We start from the raw sequence: 19,776 nt of genomic DNA, 5'->3' as shown, positions 1-19,776 counted from the left end.
GAAAAACAACTGCTTAGTTGCTGTGAAATATATATGCCAACCTGGAGCGGTGCAAACATCAGAGATGGGATGGAGCATAAGGTGGAGTTTTTGGGGAGCTTTCATTGTGTCCACAGGCTGCATTCCATGGTCTTTATTGCAACTTAAAGGGACAGTAAAGTCTTAGACATTCATGATTTAGACAGAGCATACAATTTTAAAGAACTTTCCATTATACTTCTATTATTTAATTTGCTTCCTTCTCGTGTTATCCTTTGCTGAAAGGTTTATCTAGGAAAGCTCAGGAGCAGCAAAGAACCTAGGTTCTAGCTGCTGATTGGTAGCTGCATATATATATATATATATATATATATATATATATATATATATATATATATATATATATATATATATATATATATATATATATACCAATTGTGATTGGCTCACCCATGTGTTCAGTTAGAAACCAGTAGTGCATTGCTGCTTCATCAACAAATTATACCAAGATAATTAAACAAATTAGATAATAGAAGTAAATAAGAAAGTTGTTTAAAATTCTCTATCTGAATCATAAAAGAAAATGTTTGGGTTTCATGTCCCTTTAATAACACCTCCTATGATGCTATTATATACTGCACTTAAAACAACAGTTGGTAAGGAGCTCAACCATTTCCTAGTCTGATCTTATCCATGTTATTTAGACTGTATAAGACACACTACATATTTATGGGCTTCTAAGTCAACTGTTGATTGATCCAGGCCTACGGAAAGTACTCAGTTTCCATTCTTACTTTATTTTAAGCAATTTAGGCTGAATGGTGAAAGTGGGGAGACATTTGCAGATTTCTGACATTTATCCAGTTCCACACTTGCTTATTATTATTAAAACCACCCAAGACTTATGTCACCAGTGCACAACTGACAAAGTAAATGATCATCTTTTATGAATGATTTTGATCCATTTTGTTATGGGAAAAATAAATAGAAACAAGTCTCTAACGAACCTTTCTGTTTCATGGTGTGTCCATCTTCTGTTTTTTATGCTTTTATTAGAGGGACAGTCTACACCTTAGTCATCTTAAAGTCTTACCTTAGATTAAGCTGCAAATAGCCTCCTGCACCCTTTCTATATCATGCAGCAGGAACACTAAAACAGTTATTTTAAAATTAATATTGTTTCTGGTCACTTTGAAATGGCTGCCAAGCTCCACCCACTGATGACATCATGATCTGGGCTGCATCTAGACATTCTGCTGAATAGCATTGACAGTCTGTTGAATGCAACTAGTGAACCTTTTGTGATTGGATGCCATATGCAGTCCAGATCGTGGTGTCATCAGTGGGTGGGGCTTGGTTGCCAATTCAAAGTGGACAGAAATATTTGCAGCTTAATCTAAGGTAAAGGCTGTGACACACTGCAAGCGGAGCGGTGCGCAGCATGTAGATGCAGCTGTGCGCGCTCAGTGTGTCCTGCCTTTTCATCTCTGAGCACTCTGCTGCGTCAGGTTGCGTAGCTAAGCTCTCAGAGATGAAATAATTGAACTTCAGAAGCGATGCAGTGTGTCACAGCCTTAAGACTTTAAGATGACCAAGGTGTAGACTGTCCCTTTAAACCTCAGAGAATTGGTTGTTTTGATCTAGAAAAAATATCAAGCCCATCTGGTTATGAATGTAAATATGTGCAATGTATTACATTCCCTTTTTTAGCTGAAGTCATGGCAAACTTCATGGTAAAATGGGGCTTAATTGCAAAAGCAAGATTGTAGCTATTGTTGACAGAAGTCGGAGCACGTTCAGATAATTTAACCTTTGGTGGGCTTTTCTATTGAACCCTTGGAGCAGACATCCGTTTAGGATTTATATTGGAGATGTTTTGGTTTTTTTAACTGAAGGTTATTTCCCTTGCTGGACTAATAGCTGACTATACAGATTTTAAGAGGATATCTACAGCATAGACTATGCTTCATACATTTCTGAAGGCTTGTAAGTTAAATGTCTGAGTATTGGAACATGCCAGTGTTAGCAGGAAGTTTCTGCAGTCTGTTTTGGCTTCCAACAATTTATTTTTTCAGGGTTTTTTTTTTTTACTGTTCGTCTTGCCCTTTTACTGTTTTGGTAGTAATTTGGTGGCAAATGCTAATGGGGTGAGCCAAGATAAAAACAAATTGAATTGGGTGGTATGTCTGCCATTATGTAACATAAAGAAGATATGTCATATAAAAGACATGACTAGTACAAAATATTGTGTTAAGTATGATTTATTTTCATGAGTTGGAGAGACAAACACACTGACCATCATACTTTAGAATTGTCTTGTAAATTTATGTAGTAGCTGTAGATTTTTTTTTTATTGATTGTAATTGCTCAACATTTCTATAGATTGGTAAAATCATTGTTCTTTCCCAGCTTTCCAATGTCTTTAGTTACTATATCACTAAATAATTCAGTATTTTAAGTTTACAGACCTAATCCAGTCTTAAAATGGGAGGTCATGTATTTAGCGTAATGGTACAGATATGGAGTAGTGCTGGTAATCAAAGGTGATAATTTTTTTGTTTTCCAGAGATGATGCGTTTTAAAAACTGCATTAGCACTGGCTATAGTTGCAAGACCTTTTTTCTAAATAAATCATTTTTTGAGATGTGCACTTCTCTTAATATTTTCCAGTATACAATAGAATAATTATCTCATACCTTACATGCAATAAATCTTATTTCTTCTCGTACAGTAAAGATATTCACCAGTACAACTTAATCTAAGCTGATGGACAGGAATTTGGTGAATAAATTATTTTTTTGCAAATAAGAAACTTTGTTGCTGTGTTGCATAAAGTGCAAGATGGTGCAAGTGACAAAAAATTACTTAATTTTCAATTACTGATTTTTAATCAAAAACCATAGATATAGAATTCTAAAGTCTGTAATTTTATTAAAGTGAATGAATGCTAAGAAATGTTGTAAAATGATATGCAAACCAACAAAATATCAGTAGTGTTTGTTATTAATGGCAGTTGACATAGACAGATGTCTGATGACAGGGGAACCCTAAAACATTACAATAAAATAACTTATGGATATATGAAATGCAGTGAGTGTCTTCTGGAACTCTGGAATGCGTGTGTGTGTCTGTATGTATGTTGTGTGTGTGTGTATCTGTGTGTGTGTGTGTGTGTGTATGTAACTGTGTGTGTTAGTGATAACTGTTACCTTATAATAAACCACATATGTTTAGCCTTGTATGATCTATGATCTCGGCACCCAGAGTTCCACAGCAAATTCATAGCAGTACAAAATGTAAGAGAAATATTCCAGTTTTTTGTCTTGTCTGCTGAACACTCCCTCCTCTCATAACTAGTTTTGATGTTGGCAAACAATTAAAAGGTGTGACATGCATCCTATTGCTTTATAGCATGACTCTAAATTAATACATTTTGCACTAAGATAACTCTCATTAAAGCAACATGAGATTTGGACACAGTTTATTAGTACATTTTTAGTAGTTTGTGTCTGTAAATATGTGTAAACTTGACATAGATAGGGGACCATATATAATAGCAAAATAACACAAACCTTCCTGATCCTGTGAACACTTGTGAATATTGTTCACCCTTAAAGGGACATGAAACCCATTATTTTTCCTTTAATTATTCAAATAAAGCATGCAATTTTAACCAACTTTCTAATTTACTCCTATTATCAATTTTTCTTTGTTCTTTTGGTATCTTTATTTGAAAAGGCAGGACTGTAAGCTTAGGAGCCAGCCCATGTTTTGTTCAGCACCCTGGGTAGCGCTTGCTGATTGGTGGCTCCTAAGCGTACATTCCTGTTTTTTTTTTGTTTTGTTTTTTTAAATAGAGATACCAAGAGAAAGAAGAAAAAATGATAATAGGAGTAAATTAGAAAGTTGCTTAAAATTACATGTTATTACATTACATTTCATGAAAGAAAAACACTGGGTTTCATATTCCTTTAATCTGTAATTCTACAGATATAAGATCACACTACACAAGAGAAAATAGGGCAGCGCTAAACAAGCCACTCACTAAACACAATTAATAGCAATAAAATAAATTAAAATGAACACAATAAAATGAATTGCATTCAAAATGTGATAAATAACAAACAAGCACATAATAAAAAAAAGACACCAAGTCATCAAGCAATAGTATCCAGATAACTGTGACTTTTTGGTTTAACATATCGGCTAATATAATCTCTTTTATTGAAACTCGAATTTACATTTTCTTTATTGTAAGTTGGACTATTTTTTTTTTTTTAAATTACAATTTGACACCGGCCTCTCTTTAATATTTTATTATCAGCTTAAATTTTTATTTATCAAATTTCGAATGCAATTCATTTTAATGTTTCAATGTAATTTTATTTTATTGCTTTTAATTATGTTTAATGAGTGGCTTGGTAGCGCTGCCCTATTTATTTTTTGTGTGTGTAGTTGTGAGCAAATATAATAGGGACCAAAAAAAACCAATCAATACTCAAATAAGTAGACTAATTATTGTACTCACAAAAGGCTTTGTTAAACACTTATCAAAACTCCAAAAATGTATCTAGGATTCTAGGAAATAATACTAAACAGTAAATATGAATAAAGGAAAATAAAGCTATTTCACTACAACAAAGCCTTCCTCAATTTCTGTTAATTTGCTAATTTTACCGACGTACAAGTGTGGGTCAAAAGGTGTCTGTTTTCATCTTTAGAATTTTACCATTGGGTTTTCCAAACTGAACCTGAAGCTTGAGAAACTCCCAATGCCTATTGGTTCATATGTTTGGCTTGAATTAAAATAAGTATAAATGCACTTTAACCTGTTGTTGTTTGTTTGTTTTTTGCTTGAGAGTACCAGTTTTGTGTAGTTATAGATTTGGTGCTAAAAGGTTTTACCTAATTTCTGTTTCATATTCTTTACTTTGTGGTGAGTGGTCTAGAAATGTTAGCGAAAGGGAAGAAGAATTTGGAATTAATTTAGAAAACTGATGAGCATTTAACCAAGAAAGCCTTTGTAAATTATAAAAAAAAATAATTTTCTATAATATATCATATGTAGAGCATATTAAAGGGACATGACACTTTTTTTTTTTCATGACTCAGAGCATACAATTTTAAACATCTATCCAATTTGCTTTACACTCTGGGTATCTTTTGTTGAAAGAGCAGCAATGCACTGCTGGGGGCTAGCTAAACACGTTAGGTGTTCCAATGGCAAGAGGGATATATGTGCAACCATTAATCAGCAGCTAGCTCTCAGTAGTGCATTTATGCTCCTGAGCCTACTAAGGTATGATTTTCAACAAAGGATACCAACGAACAAAGCAAATTAGATTAAAAAAAGTAAACAGGATTTGTTTCCCCCAAAATTGGGCACTCTATCTAAAACACAAAATTGTAATTTTGAGTTTACTGTCCCTTTAACATTTCAAAAAGAGCACTGGATTTTATTTTTATTTTTTTCACCAATTGGATGCCCATTGTTAATTGTTTTTGTATTTGTGGTTAAAACAGGCCACAATATTACAGACTGTAAGTCCTTCCGATGTTAGGTTTTTATTAGGATTTAAAATGTCATTTTTGTTACTCCTTCAGTGTTTCACTTTCATGTAAAATATTTCCTTAACATCAAAGCTAATTTCTGTAAGACGTAATGTTAAATATTGTTGGACAGAAATACAAGGGCTGTATTTTTAGGACAAACATTACAACAGAAATACACTTTTTTTTTTGTTACTGTTTTACAATGAAAGAAAGGTCACATTTTTTTTTTAATCAGGAAAGAATCCTTCGTTGTTAGTCCAGAATAACTGGATCAAAAACTTTTCTTGTTTAAAGATCAAGGTCCCACTTCAAAATATAGATTTATGTTGTTAGAAATCCAATGCTGAGTAGAGATGAAAGGGGATTTCTAATAGCAAAATAAATGTAGTATATTACCCATTGCTTGGTGGGACTGTTCTTTAAAGTCGTTTAAAAAAACAAAAAAAAAAGTATGTTGCTTAGGTTCCTTTTTTATAATTTCATTGTCGTTCACAGTTTCTTCATTGGCAGTCAAAGAAAGCCATGTCTGCAGGGTAGGGAAGTAGGGTGGTTCATCCCAAGTAGGGAGTCGTTTTGTGAAGGAACACACTAAAAGATAAAAAAAAAAATCATATTAATGGTTTATATATTTCAGATTTTTATTTTTTCTAAAGAGTATACAAAACTGGGTTAAACACAGATTTAAAGGGATAGTCTAGTCAAAATTTAAGTTTTATGATTCAGATAGAGCGTGTCATTTTAAGCAACTTTCTAATTTACTCCATTCTCTTGTTATCTTTATTTGAAAAGCAGGAATCTAAGCTTAGGAGCCGGCCCATTCTTGGTTCAGCAGCCTGGGTAGCAGTTACTGATTGGTGGCTACAGTTAGACACCAATAAGCAAGCGCTACCCAGGTGCTGAACCAAAAATGGGCTGGCTTCTAAGCTTACATGCTTGCTTTTTCAACTAAAGATACCAAGAGAAGAAAGAAAATTTGGTAGAAGGAGTAAATTAGAAAGTTGCTTAAAATTGCATGAATCATGACTAGACTATCCCTTTTAAAGTTTCACACAGGCAGTAATAAAAAATCTTAGGTTCAATACATTGTCTAATTGAAATTAAAGTGTGTGTGCCCTGCAATACACATGTATCTGTTTTTAGAATTAAAAAAAAAATCAACTTTGTGTTGCTAGATGAAGAGCTGTTTTGTAAAGATATTTAGATCTAGTACATTTGAAAACATGATCTATTATTATCGGTTATTTGTAGAACGCCAACAGATTCTGCAGCGCTATAAACATAGGCGAAATACAAGGAACGGGTAAAGGGCCCTGCCAAGAGTCTCACTGTTGTAGTCAGCTCTAAAGAAGGTGATCTACAAACAACATGGCTCTTAGGCTTACAAGCTAAGGGGGTCAATTTTGTATTGACAAAAACTGTGGTCACTGTTGAACTAAAATCCTTTTCAACACAGCTCAGTTAGCTTATTTGTTATGGTACCTGATGCACGTCTTTTGAGCAGTTTAGGATATTTTAGTATGTGTAGATGATTATTAATACAGGATAATTATAAATTAATTTGCATTCAGCCAGACTTCATCCCAGACCACTGCCAAAACTATTCACATACCTTATGCACCAAATCACAGGAATCCTACAAATCTATTTTGATTTTAACTGCCAATTTTAAATAAAATACCAGATTGAATAATGCACTTACATGTTATAAGAAGTTAAAATTATGCTTATAATGTAACTTTCCATAATATTCATACTACAATGCTACCATGTTTAAAGTTAAAGTGATTGATAATGAATAAGTGGCCGCTTCTCCTGTTTGTAGTTAGCACAGCGATGACGAATCCAGCTTCCTCCAATTGTTGCATGGCCCCACGAGCAGGACACCAAAGGGTGCACGCAACGATTGGAGGAAGCTGGATTCATCATCACTGTGCTAGCTACAGCAGGAGCTGTGTCAGAGGATTTGACGGTCTGTTGTCCATAAAGAAAGTTAAGTATTTTAACACTTTGAGTGCTAAGCAACTTCCCACCTGGGTGCTAAGCTGGATTTGAGGATTTTTTTATTTTTAATTTTTTTAAATATATATATTTATTTTATTTTATTTTTTTCTTCAGATCCCCAAGACTTATACCGTTGGAAAGGTTATGCGATTATCTTTCTAGCGATGTGTCTTGGAGGGTCTGTAGCTGCTTAGATGCCTGAGATACAGGCTTTTTAAGCAGCATGCCCCCATTTCCCTATACTGTCAATTGTAATTTTTCAATAAAGTTGCGCGGTTACGTCATCACGTCAAATGTGAAGCCAGGGTGGGAGTCGATAGGAGCCCCCAGATTGCCCTCAAGGTGGGTGAGGGCTAGCGATGGCCTTGAGCCGTCATTAGCACTCAAAGGGTTAAAAAAAGAAGCTTCATTGTGAAGTTTAATGAATTATAGTGCCACTGTTTTTAAGATTATTTTTATATAACGGCACTTATTCATTAAACTTTGCAATCACTTTAAACAAAAATAGCATTAAAACATGGCAAAATATTGGGCTACATTTTAGGGAGATGCATAACACACATATTAGTTTGGATTCTTAATTTTTATTTAGATCATATGCTCCTACAAGCAGAGTTTCACCCCTTCTGTACCATTGTGTGTATTAGTTTTTTTTTGTCTGTCCTGTATATTGATCTTATCATTGTGTTTTTTTGTGTGTTTTTTTATGTCTCATTACATTTATTTATATTATTAATAACTTATTACATATTACTTAGATGCTTTGATAGATTGCTAAGAGAAAAGATCCATGCTTGGTGGAAATGTCTGAAAATGTATTGAGATAAATATTCTAACCTTGAAGGATAGGAAATAACCCAGATCTGGCTTTGCTGAACTTGGATATCAACAATATAAATAGATTTATAGATAATTTGTAGGTTTAAAATGACTAAAGTGGTGGCTATTCTTTGTGACCTATGGACAGGAATGATAACACTATAAAAACTATATACTGTATAAAAGAAAATGGGGTTGATTTATTATGCTGCGGATGCAGCTGTTTCTCGCCGGAAACAAAAGTTACGAAGCAGCAGTCGTAAGACCGCGCCTCCTTAACTCATCCGCCACCTTTTAGGTGGAGGACAGCAATGATCCAGATCAGATACGATCGGGATGATTGACACCCCCTGCTAGTGCAAATGTGCAGGGGGCGGCATTGCACAAGCATTTCACCAGAAATATGCGTATGCTGTCGGCATTTAGCGATGTCGGGTGGACTTGATCCGCTACAGCAAATTATGTCCACCCGACACTTGACAAATCTACCCCAATGTTTTTACTGAATATGATCATCTTGATGCAAGAAAAGATGGCAGGCGGTGTTTGTACGAGTTCCCCTCGATTTTTCTTTCTCATTTTTCTTCTTTTTTTAATTTTGTGTTATTTTAATCCATATGCAAAAAAATACTTTTAACAAATAAATATTTCTTTTTGTAATAATAGTTTTTAATATAATAGTAATATTTGAGAAAATTATAATATGCAAGATGATATGTTCTGTTTGTTGTTCTCATTTTGTATAAATACTAAAGTTTTAAATAGCATTGAATAAATAATAAGACCTCTCCCCTATATTAAAGGGACATTGTACACTAGATTTTTCTTTGCATAAATGTTATGTAGATCCATTTATACAGTCTCTTATCTGGGTGTGTTTTTATAAAAAAAAGTATAGTTTTTCTTATTTTTAAATAATTGTGCTTATTTTCAGACTTTTAACCAAGCCCCAAAGTTTTAAATGTATACAGATGTCAGATTGCTTCTTGTTTGTATAATGGGTTTATTCATATGCAGGGGAGGGTCTGCTTTCCCAGCCCCTTTCAGTGGGCATACCAGACTAATCTAATCAACTGTGCTAAACTGGGAGCTTCTAAGTAAATTTTAAAAGGTTTTATACTGGATGTTTATATCAGTATCTGTGCATAATATTCTTTATAGTAGTGTCTATTACATGCAGTTAGGTTAAAATTGGTGTATACTGTCCCTTTAAGCATGACCTTTTTGTTTTAATATGTTGTTTTTTTATTATAATGGTTTTTTTAATACTGGTATCCTGCTTCTAATTGAACTTTTTTTTATGGATTAATAATTTTTGGTCATTTCCATACTTCATCATTTTTTTTAATTAATGTTTTGAGCCATGGCTCCTAAAACCTGTGTACAAACAGTGTGGATATATTCTGAATCCCTATCTTCTGGAGCTGTTTGGAGAAAATAATGTATTTATTTATCCAGTGTGTTTTTTTTAATTTTACAATTTGTATTTAGAACATTTATGTGACCTCTAGATTCCTCCTCACCTGGATTGAAGGTTTTAGCAGCCCAGTCCACTAAAAGATCCAATACGCTCCAGTTTCATGCCGAAGCAACCACGAGTAACTCCTGATTTCTTAGTACGCCCCCTAAATTTCTTCTGGTTATTCATGAAGTCACTGAAGAGACGAAGCCAAGCACGACTGGAGGGCAGCTGTGCTGAGTCTTGTGTAAGGGGGGACTCCCGTGTCCGGGGACCTGTGTGAGATGCACCTAAATCCTCTATACTGTCCAACAGGCTCATCTCCTCAGAGGAAGAGAGGTCACGGGTCAGAAGATCTGCGAGAGACTGAAGGAACACAAAATAAGGGAAAAGTTTTGTAGCAGTGCAGGATAATTTACATTTTTAATAACTTTATGAATCTTCACTAGAAGAAGTGCAAAGGGGTTAAATACAGTTTTTTGCTCTTGTGCCACTAGATTAGAATAAGCTGGTGAGCCAATGAGAAGCAGGAATACATAAGTATTCTACAGTCACTTATGCTACTCTTGTCAAAATGTGTTTAAATAGACAGTTTACAACAGAATTCTTACTGTTTAAAACGATAGATAATCCCTTTATTACCCATTCCCCAGTTTTGCATAGCAAACACAGGTATATTAATACACTTTCCTTTCTAAGATTAGGGAGAGTCCACGGCTTCATTCCTTACTGTTGGGAAATACAACACCTGGCCACCAGGAAGAGGCAAAGACACCCCAGCCAAAGGCTTAAATATCCCTCCCACTTCCTCATTACCTCAGTTATTCTTTGCCTTTTGTCACGTTAGGATATGGATGAGATTTGTAAGGCGGCTACCTGGTCCTCCTTACATACTTTTTCAAAATGTTATTAATTTTTATGTTTTTGTTTTGCTGAAGCAGCTTTTGGGACAAAAGTTTTGCAGGCTGTGGTGCCCTCAGAATAGGGTCCGCCTCTTCCTTTTTGTTTCCTCCCGTTATTCATTCAGTGTCCTCTGGAACTTGGGTATAGTTTTCCCAACAGTAAGGAATGAAGCCGTGGACTCTCCCTATCTTAGGAAGGAAAACATAATTTATGCTTACCAGATAAATTACTTTCCGGATAGGGAGAGTCCACGGCCCCCGCCAATTTTTCATGTCTATGGGCGGTCCCCTATTATTTATTTTATTCTTCTGGCACCATTTATACCCTAATGTTTCTCCTACTTTTCCTTGTTCTCTCGGCAGAATGACTGGAGTAATCAGGAAGTGGTAGGAATATTTAAAGGGACACTGAATCCAAATGTTTTTCTTTCGTAATTCAGATAGAGCAAGCAATTTTAAGCAACTTTCTAATTTACTCCTATTATCATTTTTTCTTCGTTCTCTTGCTATCTTTATTTGAAAAATAATGCATCTAAGCTTTTTTTTTTTGTTCAGACCACCAATCGGCAAGAACAACCCAGGTTGTTCACCAAACATGGGCCGGCATCTAAACTTACACTCTTGAATTTCAAATAAAGATACCAAGAGAATGAAGAAAATTTGCTTAACATGTCATGCTCTATCTGAATCATGAAAGAAAAAATTTGGGTTCAGTGTCCCTTTAAGCCTTTGGCTGGGGTGTCTTTGCCTCCTCCTGGTGGCCAGTTGTTGTATTTCCCAACAGTAAGGAATGAAGCCGTGGACTCTCCCTATCCGGAAGGAAAGGAATTTATCTGGTAAGCATAAATTGTTTTTTACTCCTGTGATTACTTTGTATCTAAGCCTCTGCAGACTGCCCCTTATTTCAGTTCTTTTCACAGACTTGCATTTTAGCCGATCAGCGCTGACTCGTAAGTAACTCCATGGGCTTGAGCACAATGTTATATATATATATATATCATATGAACTAACGCCCTCTAGTTGTGAAAATCTGACAAAATGCATTCAGATAAGAGGCGGCCTTCAAGGGCTAAGAAATTAGCATATGAGCCTACCTAGGTTTAGCTTTCAACTAAGAATACCAAGAGAACAAAGCTAAATTGATGATAAAAGTAAATTGGAAAGTTGTTTAAAATTACATGCCCTATCTGAATCATGAAAGTTTATTTTTGACTAGACTGTCCCTTTAATACTTTTAAAGGAGTTAAACATAATATTAAAGAAGTGAATTTGATTGAAACTAAAATAATCACATTTATTTTTTTCTCTAGAATGTCCTTTAAAAGAGGTGGGAAGTTCAAAAGTTCCCATAAAAGCTTTCATTAGTCATAGTGAAACAAAAAAATATATGCCACACACAGTCATTATGTATTTTCCCTGCTTTTCCAGAAGTTTTTTTTTTATTGGAATATTAATTCAGAACCCTGACCCTCCTACATGTTGCAGAGATTGGTTAATAGGTTCAGGATCTCATATATATCTGTCCCTATTTGGACACTGACAAAAAGAAAAGACAATACTCAAGGCTTTTCAAGGCATGTGTCCTTGGACTGTTAAGCAAAACTGTTGCAGACTTGCACTCTTCTCAGCCTACCTACAGTACCTGCTTTTCACCAAAAGATACCAAAATGACAAAATAATATATATATCTGAATTATGAAAGAAAAAAAATGGGTTTCATATCTCTTTAATTTGCCTCTTGAAAAATTGGGATACATTTTAATCCATAGAGATGCCAATATCTCACCACATGAACTGATACAGTGCTATTGTTTTTATCCTTTTGTCTCTGTGTTTGATCTGGATAAGCAATAAAATACCTATGTAATAAGCATCTGGTATAGCAGTTATTGAACAGTACAGTATCTCCCTTGCTTAGTCTAATAGGATAGTCTTATGCAAGACATTAAAAAGTTAAATAGTAAATAATTAGGAAATATAGATTTAAATATTAGGAAATATAGTATTAAATATCCTTATGGCTGCATTTATTACAGTTTTATTTAAACATATTGCTGTTATTAGTGATATGAAACCCCAATATTTTTTCACAATTCAGAGCATGCAATTTTAAATAACTTTACTTCTATTATCAATTTTTTTTTCCCCCATTCTCTTGGTATCTTTTTGTTATAAAGCAGGGACATCTACTTAGGAGTCGGCTCATTTATGGAGCAAAATATGGCAGCAGTTTTTCAAGAATGTTAACCATTTGCAAGAGCACTGGATAACAGCACTATCTCCTGCCATGTAGCACTTCAGATGCCTACCTGGGTATCTCCTCAACACAGAATATCATGGGAACAAAGAAAATTTGAAAATAGAAATAAATTGTACACTTTTTTAAAAATTGTAAGTTTTGTCTGAATCACAAAATAAAATGTTTGTGTGTCATATCTCTTTAACACTTTACTTTTTTTATTATGCAGAATCTTTTCATTGATTGACGATGGGAAGTACTAATACTTGCTATGCACTCTCCAGTCTCTCCCATAGCATCAAACACTATTGTATGCAGCTGAATCACTAAAGCTCAGATATCTCTCCTTTCGTTACAGAAGAATTGTGCTATCTTATTGTAATTTGGAGGAGACTGCTTTCTAAATGTTTTGAAGCCAAGGTTTTGGTGGGAGGAGTCAAAAAAAGGAAAATAAATGATCAGAGTTGTTTTTAAAAATGATCAGGTTATATTTATGATCTTGCTAAAAAAATGTAAGATAGCCCTGATTCCTAAAAATAGAGAACCTGAAGTATCTGTGGCGCTAAAGAAGCGGAAAACCCATTAATAATATGGCTTATTATTACTGCAGTAATATGTATGAATTCATATTTTTATATGTTTTTATATGTATGAATTCTTGTTTTTATATGTTTTTATATGTATGAATTCTTGTTTTTATATGTTTTTATATGTATGAATTCTTGTTTTTATATGTATGAATTCTTGTTTTTATATGTATGAATTCTTGTTTTTATATGTTTTTATATGTATGAATTCTTGTTTTTATATGTATGAATTCTTGTTTTTATATGTATGAATTCTTGTTTTTATATGTATGAATTCTTGTTTTTATATGTTTTTATATGTATGAATTCTTGTTTTTATATGTTTTTATATGTATGAATTCTTGTTTTTATATGTTTTTATATGTATGAATTCTTGTTTTTATATATGCATTGATGTTCGAATGAATGTTTTTCTTTTTTACTGCAGTAATTTTTGAACTGATGATTAAGTCATCTATATTTTAAATATATTAAATTTGCCTATATTATATATTTGCCATATCATTATTCATTTTGCAATTGATATAATACAATATTTTGAAGTTATATATCTCTTTCTAAATAAGCCATATTATTAATGGGTTTTCCGCTTCTTTAGCGCCACAGATACTTGATAGTTCAGGTTCTCTATTTTTAGGAATCAGGGCTATCTTACATTTTTTTAGCTATTTCACTTTTGGGTGTGGAGAGAAGCCCATTTTTTCTGTTGGTTTAACCCATTAGATTTGTTAGTGCATTCCATATCCTCTGTTCTATTGTCTATATTTATGATCTTACCGTAAAAAAGCAGAATAAATTAAAGGGAACACAATTTTCTTTCATGATAGAGATATAGAGATAGAGGATGCCATTTTAAATAACTTTCCATTATACTATTCTTTATTTTGTTCTCATGATATTCTTTGTTAAAGGGACTCTGAAGCTAGATGTTTTTCGTGATTCAGATAGAAAGTTGCTTAAAATTGCATGCTCTAATTTACTTCTATTATCAATTTTTCTTCGTTCTCTTGCTAGCTTCATTTGAAAAAGAAGGCATCTAAGCTAAGGAGCCAGCCAATGTTTGGTTCAGACCCTGGACAGCACTTGTTTATTGGTGCTGTCCAATCGGCAAGGACAACCCAGGTTGTGAACCAAAAATGGGCCGGCTTCTTAACTTACATTCTTGGTTTTCAAATAAAGATAGCAAGAGAATGAAGAAAAATTGATAATATTGAGTAAATTAGAAAGTTGCCTAAAATTGCATGCTCTATCTGAATCATGAAAGAATACAATTGGGTTCAGTGTCCCTTTAAAGAGAATACCTGAGTAGGTGGTGTGCACATGTCTGGAGTAAATAGCTGCAGTGCACAAATGCTTTTCAGGATTAGATGGCAGCAGTGTTTGCACAATATATAACTAGGTAAAAGCCGTTTTGCAAAACTGCTGCCGTATAGTACTCCACACACATGCACGCTCCTGAACCTACCTACTTGCTTTACAACAAAGGATACCAGAAGAATACATTACATTTGATAAAATAATTAAATTGGAATTTTCAAGTTTCATGTCTCCTTAAAGTGAAAGTAAATCCTAGCGTTTTACAAACGCTAGGATTTACTTTTGAAACAAATTAAGGGGACTTTCATTCATGAAGTATAAGATACCTCATGAAGAAATCTTCTTTATTTGATTCAATCGATCGCCGTGTTTACCTTGTACAGCAGCCCACGGCAAAAAAAAATTTTTGGCTAAGAGGTGACGTTTTCACCTCTTAGCCAATAGCCGTGCGGTAAATCCGGGTCTCCCATGGGCGCCAAGCCGGATTTACCGCACGGCTATTGGCTAAGTGGTGAAAACGTCACCTCTTAGCCAAATTTTTTTTTTTTTTTTTTGCCGTGGGCTGCTGTGCAAGGTAAAAACCGTGATCGATTGAATCAAATAAAAGAACTTTCTACATCAAGTATCTTATACTTCATGAATGAAAGTCCCCTTTATTTGTTTCAATAGTAAATCCTAGCGTTTTTAAAACGCTAGGATTTACTTTCACTTTAAGGAAGTGAATTATCAAAGGGACACTGAACCCAAATTTTTTTCTTTCGTGATACAGATAGAGCAACTTTCTAATTTTCTCCTTTTATTAATTTTTCTTCGTTCTCTTGCTATCTTTATTTGAAAAAGAAGGCATCTAAGCTATTTTTTTTGTTCAGAACCATGGAAAGCACTTGTTTATTGAGGGGTGAATTTATCCACCAATCAGCAAGGACAACCCAGGTTGTTCACCAAACATGGGCCGGCATCTAAACTTACATTCTTGCATTTCAAATAAAGACACCAAGAGAATGAAGAAAATTTGATAATAGGAGTAAATTAGAAAGTTGCTTAAAATTGCATGCTCTATCTGAATCACAAAAGAAAAAAATTGGGTTCAGTGTCCCTTTTAAATGCATTTTAAATGAAAATTACATCAGTTGGAATTAAAATATATTTAATAGTTAGTGAAGAAGCTGCAAAAAAAAATAGTTTTTTTTAAATTGTGTTTGCCAGTACTTAATTGTTTGCTAAGTTAAAAAAGATCAGATTATATTATGTACTATGACATTTTTTAGCAGTTGAATTGAAATGAATTGTGGCTATAGGATATTAATGGCTATCAGCATGAAATATATCCACAGGAAAACGTCTCAGTTTGCATTAAAGCTACATGAAACAACTTTCCAATGTACTTCTATTATCTAATTTGCTTTGTTCTCTTGGTATCCTTTATTGAAGGAGCAGCAATGCACTACTGGGAGCTAGCTGAACACATCTGTAAGCCAATGACAAATGGCATATATGTGCAGCCACCAATCAGCAGCTAACTCCCTGCTCCCGAGCCTACCTAGGTATGCTTTTAAAAAAGGAGACCAAGAAAACTAAGGAAATTAGATAATATAAATACATTTGAAAGTTGTTTAAAATTTCATGCTCTAGCTGAACCATGATTTTCATGTCCCTTTAAATAAAATATTTTTCAGACTTTGTAATACTTTGCAAATAATAAAACTGATTGCAAGCTCTTTATCACAGACAGATCACTCACCTTTAGTTGCCAGAGTTGAGGAGGTGGTCTGGCAGACACAGCAAGAATAAGCAGAGTCATAGTCAAAGCTGAGAGACCGCTCATTGTCTTATATATATATAGGTTGGTTATAAGGAATGGGGTAAAAAAAGTTTGGGTTGATTCAAATTTTCTATATGGTCAGTAAGATCCTTCTGTGAATTAAGATTTCTTGCTGTCTGGTCCACTCCGGGTTACAGATAGTTGAAGCTTTTCATTCGTCACTAGTTCGGGTTTTTTGGTATCTGTCCTGATAAATTTCAGGACTGGTCAGTTCTGAAGATTTAGGGGAAATCTTGGATATATATATATGTAAGAGGGAAAGAGGAGGGTGCTTTATTGTAGGGTGAGGGGGGTTGTTACTCTGGGAAACCCTCGCACCCCATAAATGGGGGCTGAAGAATGTCAAACTCCCCCACTCTAAAACTGGTTCCCTCCTCCTGCATACACAATTCCCTGGCAATTACATTCAGATTAGTGTATACAATGTATGTATCTCAAACTACACAGGGTTCTCAGATGGATGGAAAGATAGATGATAAATAGCTACCAATAAAAATTAAATAATGGAAAGGTATTATAAATATTGTATTAATGATATGGATTCAGTGATACTGTATATATGTATTATCTTACAATGAATGCTCAAATACATTGTACATAACATAGCAATATAGAGGTATATATTGTTTTATTGTGTTATTAATTCAAATACATGAATTTCTTATCTGAACTTAATATCTCATTTAGCATATAAATACAAGACTGGCATTACAGTTTTATCTATTATGCTCTATAACAAGATCACAGACATCTAGAAAGACAGAAGGATAGATAGATATATAGAGAGATAGATATAGAATATAATATAAACTCTCAGGTCTATTTTTTCCTTCACTTTTTCCATTCATATTGCTGTCCCCAGTCAACACTTTCTATTTTTTGACATTACACATACAGGAATTAGTTACAGGTCTTTGTAGTGGGATTAGATTTTACCATTAGGAGGTCTTCTTAACTCGCCCTGGTATATGAGAGAGGTATGAGTATAACCACCCACTCTGTGATTATCTTAAATCTGTGCTAATTAATTACTTTGTGAAAAGGGATTTTAAACTAATGAGGGACAATAATCTGACTTAATCTCATGAGAAAAATAGATCACCTGGGAGATGATGGAATAAGTAAAGGGGTAGAGAACAATGAAAGAAATATTATTATTTTTAAAACACTGAATTCAAAATTACATTTGCCATATTTTTTTAAACATGCCAAAATTAAGTTTTCATGGTTCAAATGGAACAAACAATTATAAGAGACTTTCCAATTTACTTTTATTATCAGGTTTATTTTTTCTCTTAGCATCATTTGTTGAAAGGCATATGTACATATCCTGTGCAAAAAATGCACTACTGGGAACTAGCTGGTGATTTGTGACTATACACAGTTTGTTCCTCATTTAAAGCATTCAGAAGTGCATTTCTGCACTGGAATTGACTTTATCTGCTTAACCCTTTATAACGTTAAAACATATAGGGGTCGATTTATCAATCTGCGGCGGACAGGGGCGTACATACGCGCCCCTGTCCGCTGCAGCTCGCCTCTGACGGGCTTAATTCCTCTGGCAGAATTCTGCATTGCACACGCACTATTTTGCGCTCGGGTGCAATGCCGCCACCTGCCCGCGCACAGCCAATCACGCGCAGGCAGGAGCTGTCAATCTCCCCAGTCAGACGAGATCGGGAAGATTGAAATTCGCCACCTCTAAGGTTAGGAAAGCAGCTGTCTGATGACCGCTCCTTGTTAAATACGACGTGCAGGTTCTCTTGTGAGAACCTGCAGTCGTAGGGGGTCGATTTATCAAAGGCTTTGCCTCTGACTGGCTTAATTCCTAAGGGTAGGAAAGCAGCTGTCTGATGACCGCTCCTTTTTAAAAACGGCGTACAGGTTCTCTTGTGAGAACCTGTAGTCGTAGGGGGTCGAAAGGCTTGCGAAGCCTTTGATAAATCGACCCGATAGTAATATGCAGGAAACACTGCAATAATAACATTCTCTAAGGCATTTTTGCACTTTTGTGTACCTTTAATAATGCATAGTTAACGAAATGTGCAATGTGCTTATTTTACCCACTTTTCCTCCCCAAGAGGCTGGAGTACATACAGCAGATATCAGAAAAGTGACCCTGCAAAGATCTACACAGTGGTTGTTTGATTAGTGTATGATTTAATTTATATTTTTTCTCTGTCACACAAAAAGGAGATAAGGCAAGCATAGAGGGTTTTCAAAGAAACTAAGAGAACAAAAATAAGAAAAGTGTGCAACATCTTATATGCATAATACAGAATTTGTGTATAAGAATGAGAAAACATAAGGATCAAACTTTGAGAAATAATAAACCAATTGAAAAGACAGGAAGAAATGGATTAAAATGAGGGAAAGTAAGAGTTATATGTATTTATATTGCTCTCTTTTGCTTCACATCAAGTACCACAGACACGTATAGGAATGTCCTCTATTACATTATTTCTCTTAACAAAATTCAGGGATGGTGCAGGGAAAAAAAAAGATGTCTCTTATAATGCAGCCCCCACGTCAACTGTGACGTTCGCTCAGGAATGTGCTGAGAATAAAAACCTTTTTCTACAAAAGAAACCCCATAAATTCCCCTGTATTAAAAAGAGGGCAGGCAGTGGTATAAAGGACTAACTTTATAGAGACAAAGGTAGGGGGGCGAGTCCGGCCTAGTAACAGCCTATTGTCCTGGGGCTAAATTTAATCGCGTCTAAATGATGGATGGTGCGTCCTGAGAGTCAGAGTATAATAGAGATCCTGGCACTTACGTCATAGAAAGGGGGAGGAATCATTTCATGATAAAGGGGGTAATTATCTCATGGAATAGAGCAGGAGATGTGTTAAGAGTTCACAATTCTGCAGCGCTCCAGCAAAAGTTGTGTTAGCAAAATATAAATGCTACTTAATTCACACACAAAAATGTAATGTAATGTCAGTACAGCTTTCTAGCAACAGTGGCATTCAGATAATACAAATTACTAAATGAACATCTATCAGATATACAAATGGTACCTGGCAGAACAATGCCTGTAGATGACACATTGCTCAGGATAATCAGAAAAAAAATCTGAACTGCAGGCTTTGGTAAA

The 19,776-nt window shown here is 34.5% G+C and overlaps 1 protein-coding gene across 1 annotated transcript; it reads right to left on the bottom strand.

Annotated features, from left to right (window-relative positions):
- Window positions 1-3,443: 3,443 nt before the first annotated feature.
- Window positions 3,444-16,879, bottom strand: LOC128663850 (C-type natriuretic peptide 3-like). Its single transcript, XM_053718384.1, has 3 exons — window positions 16,598-16,879; window positions 9,876-10,177; window positions 3,444-6,120 (listed from the first exon to the last, which is right to left on the bottom strand). Exons 1-2 carry the CDS (start codon window positions 16,679-16,681, stop codon window positions 9,890-9,892), a joined length of 372 nt encoding a protein of 123 aa, XP_053574359.1. The 5' UTR covers window positions 16,682-16,879; the 3' UTR covers window positions 3,444-6,120; window positions 9,876-9,889.
- Between the last annotated feature and the right edge of the window lie 2,897 nt (window positions 16,880-19,776).

The sequence above is a fragment of the Bombina bombina genome, chromosome 6 (genome assembly GCF_027579735.1).
Source record: "Bombina bombina isolate aBomBom1 chromosome 6, aBomBom1.pri, whole genome shotgun sequence".
Classification (NCBI taxonomy): Eukaryota; Metazoa; Chordata; class Amphibia; order Anura; family Bombinatoridae; genus Bombina; species Bombina bombina.
The sequence above is the reverse complement of the archived record's forward strand: the minus strand, read 5'-3'. Positions and strand labels throughout refer to the sequence as shown.

What these genes read in the sequence shown, in the direction of transcription:
- LOC128663850 (XM_053718384.1), bottom strand. Translation starts at nt 16,681, where the DNA reads ATGAGCGGTCTCTCAGCTTTGACTATGACTCTGCTTATTCTTGCTGTG. An exon ending in CTCAACTCTGGCAACTAAAG is followed by an intron (nt 10,178 to 16,597) that starts GTGAGTGATCTG and finishes GTGTTCCTTCAG; the next exon opens with TCTCTCGCAGATCTTCTGAC.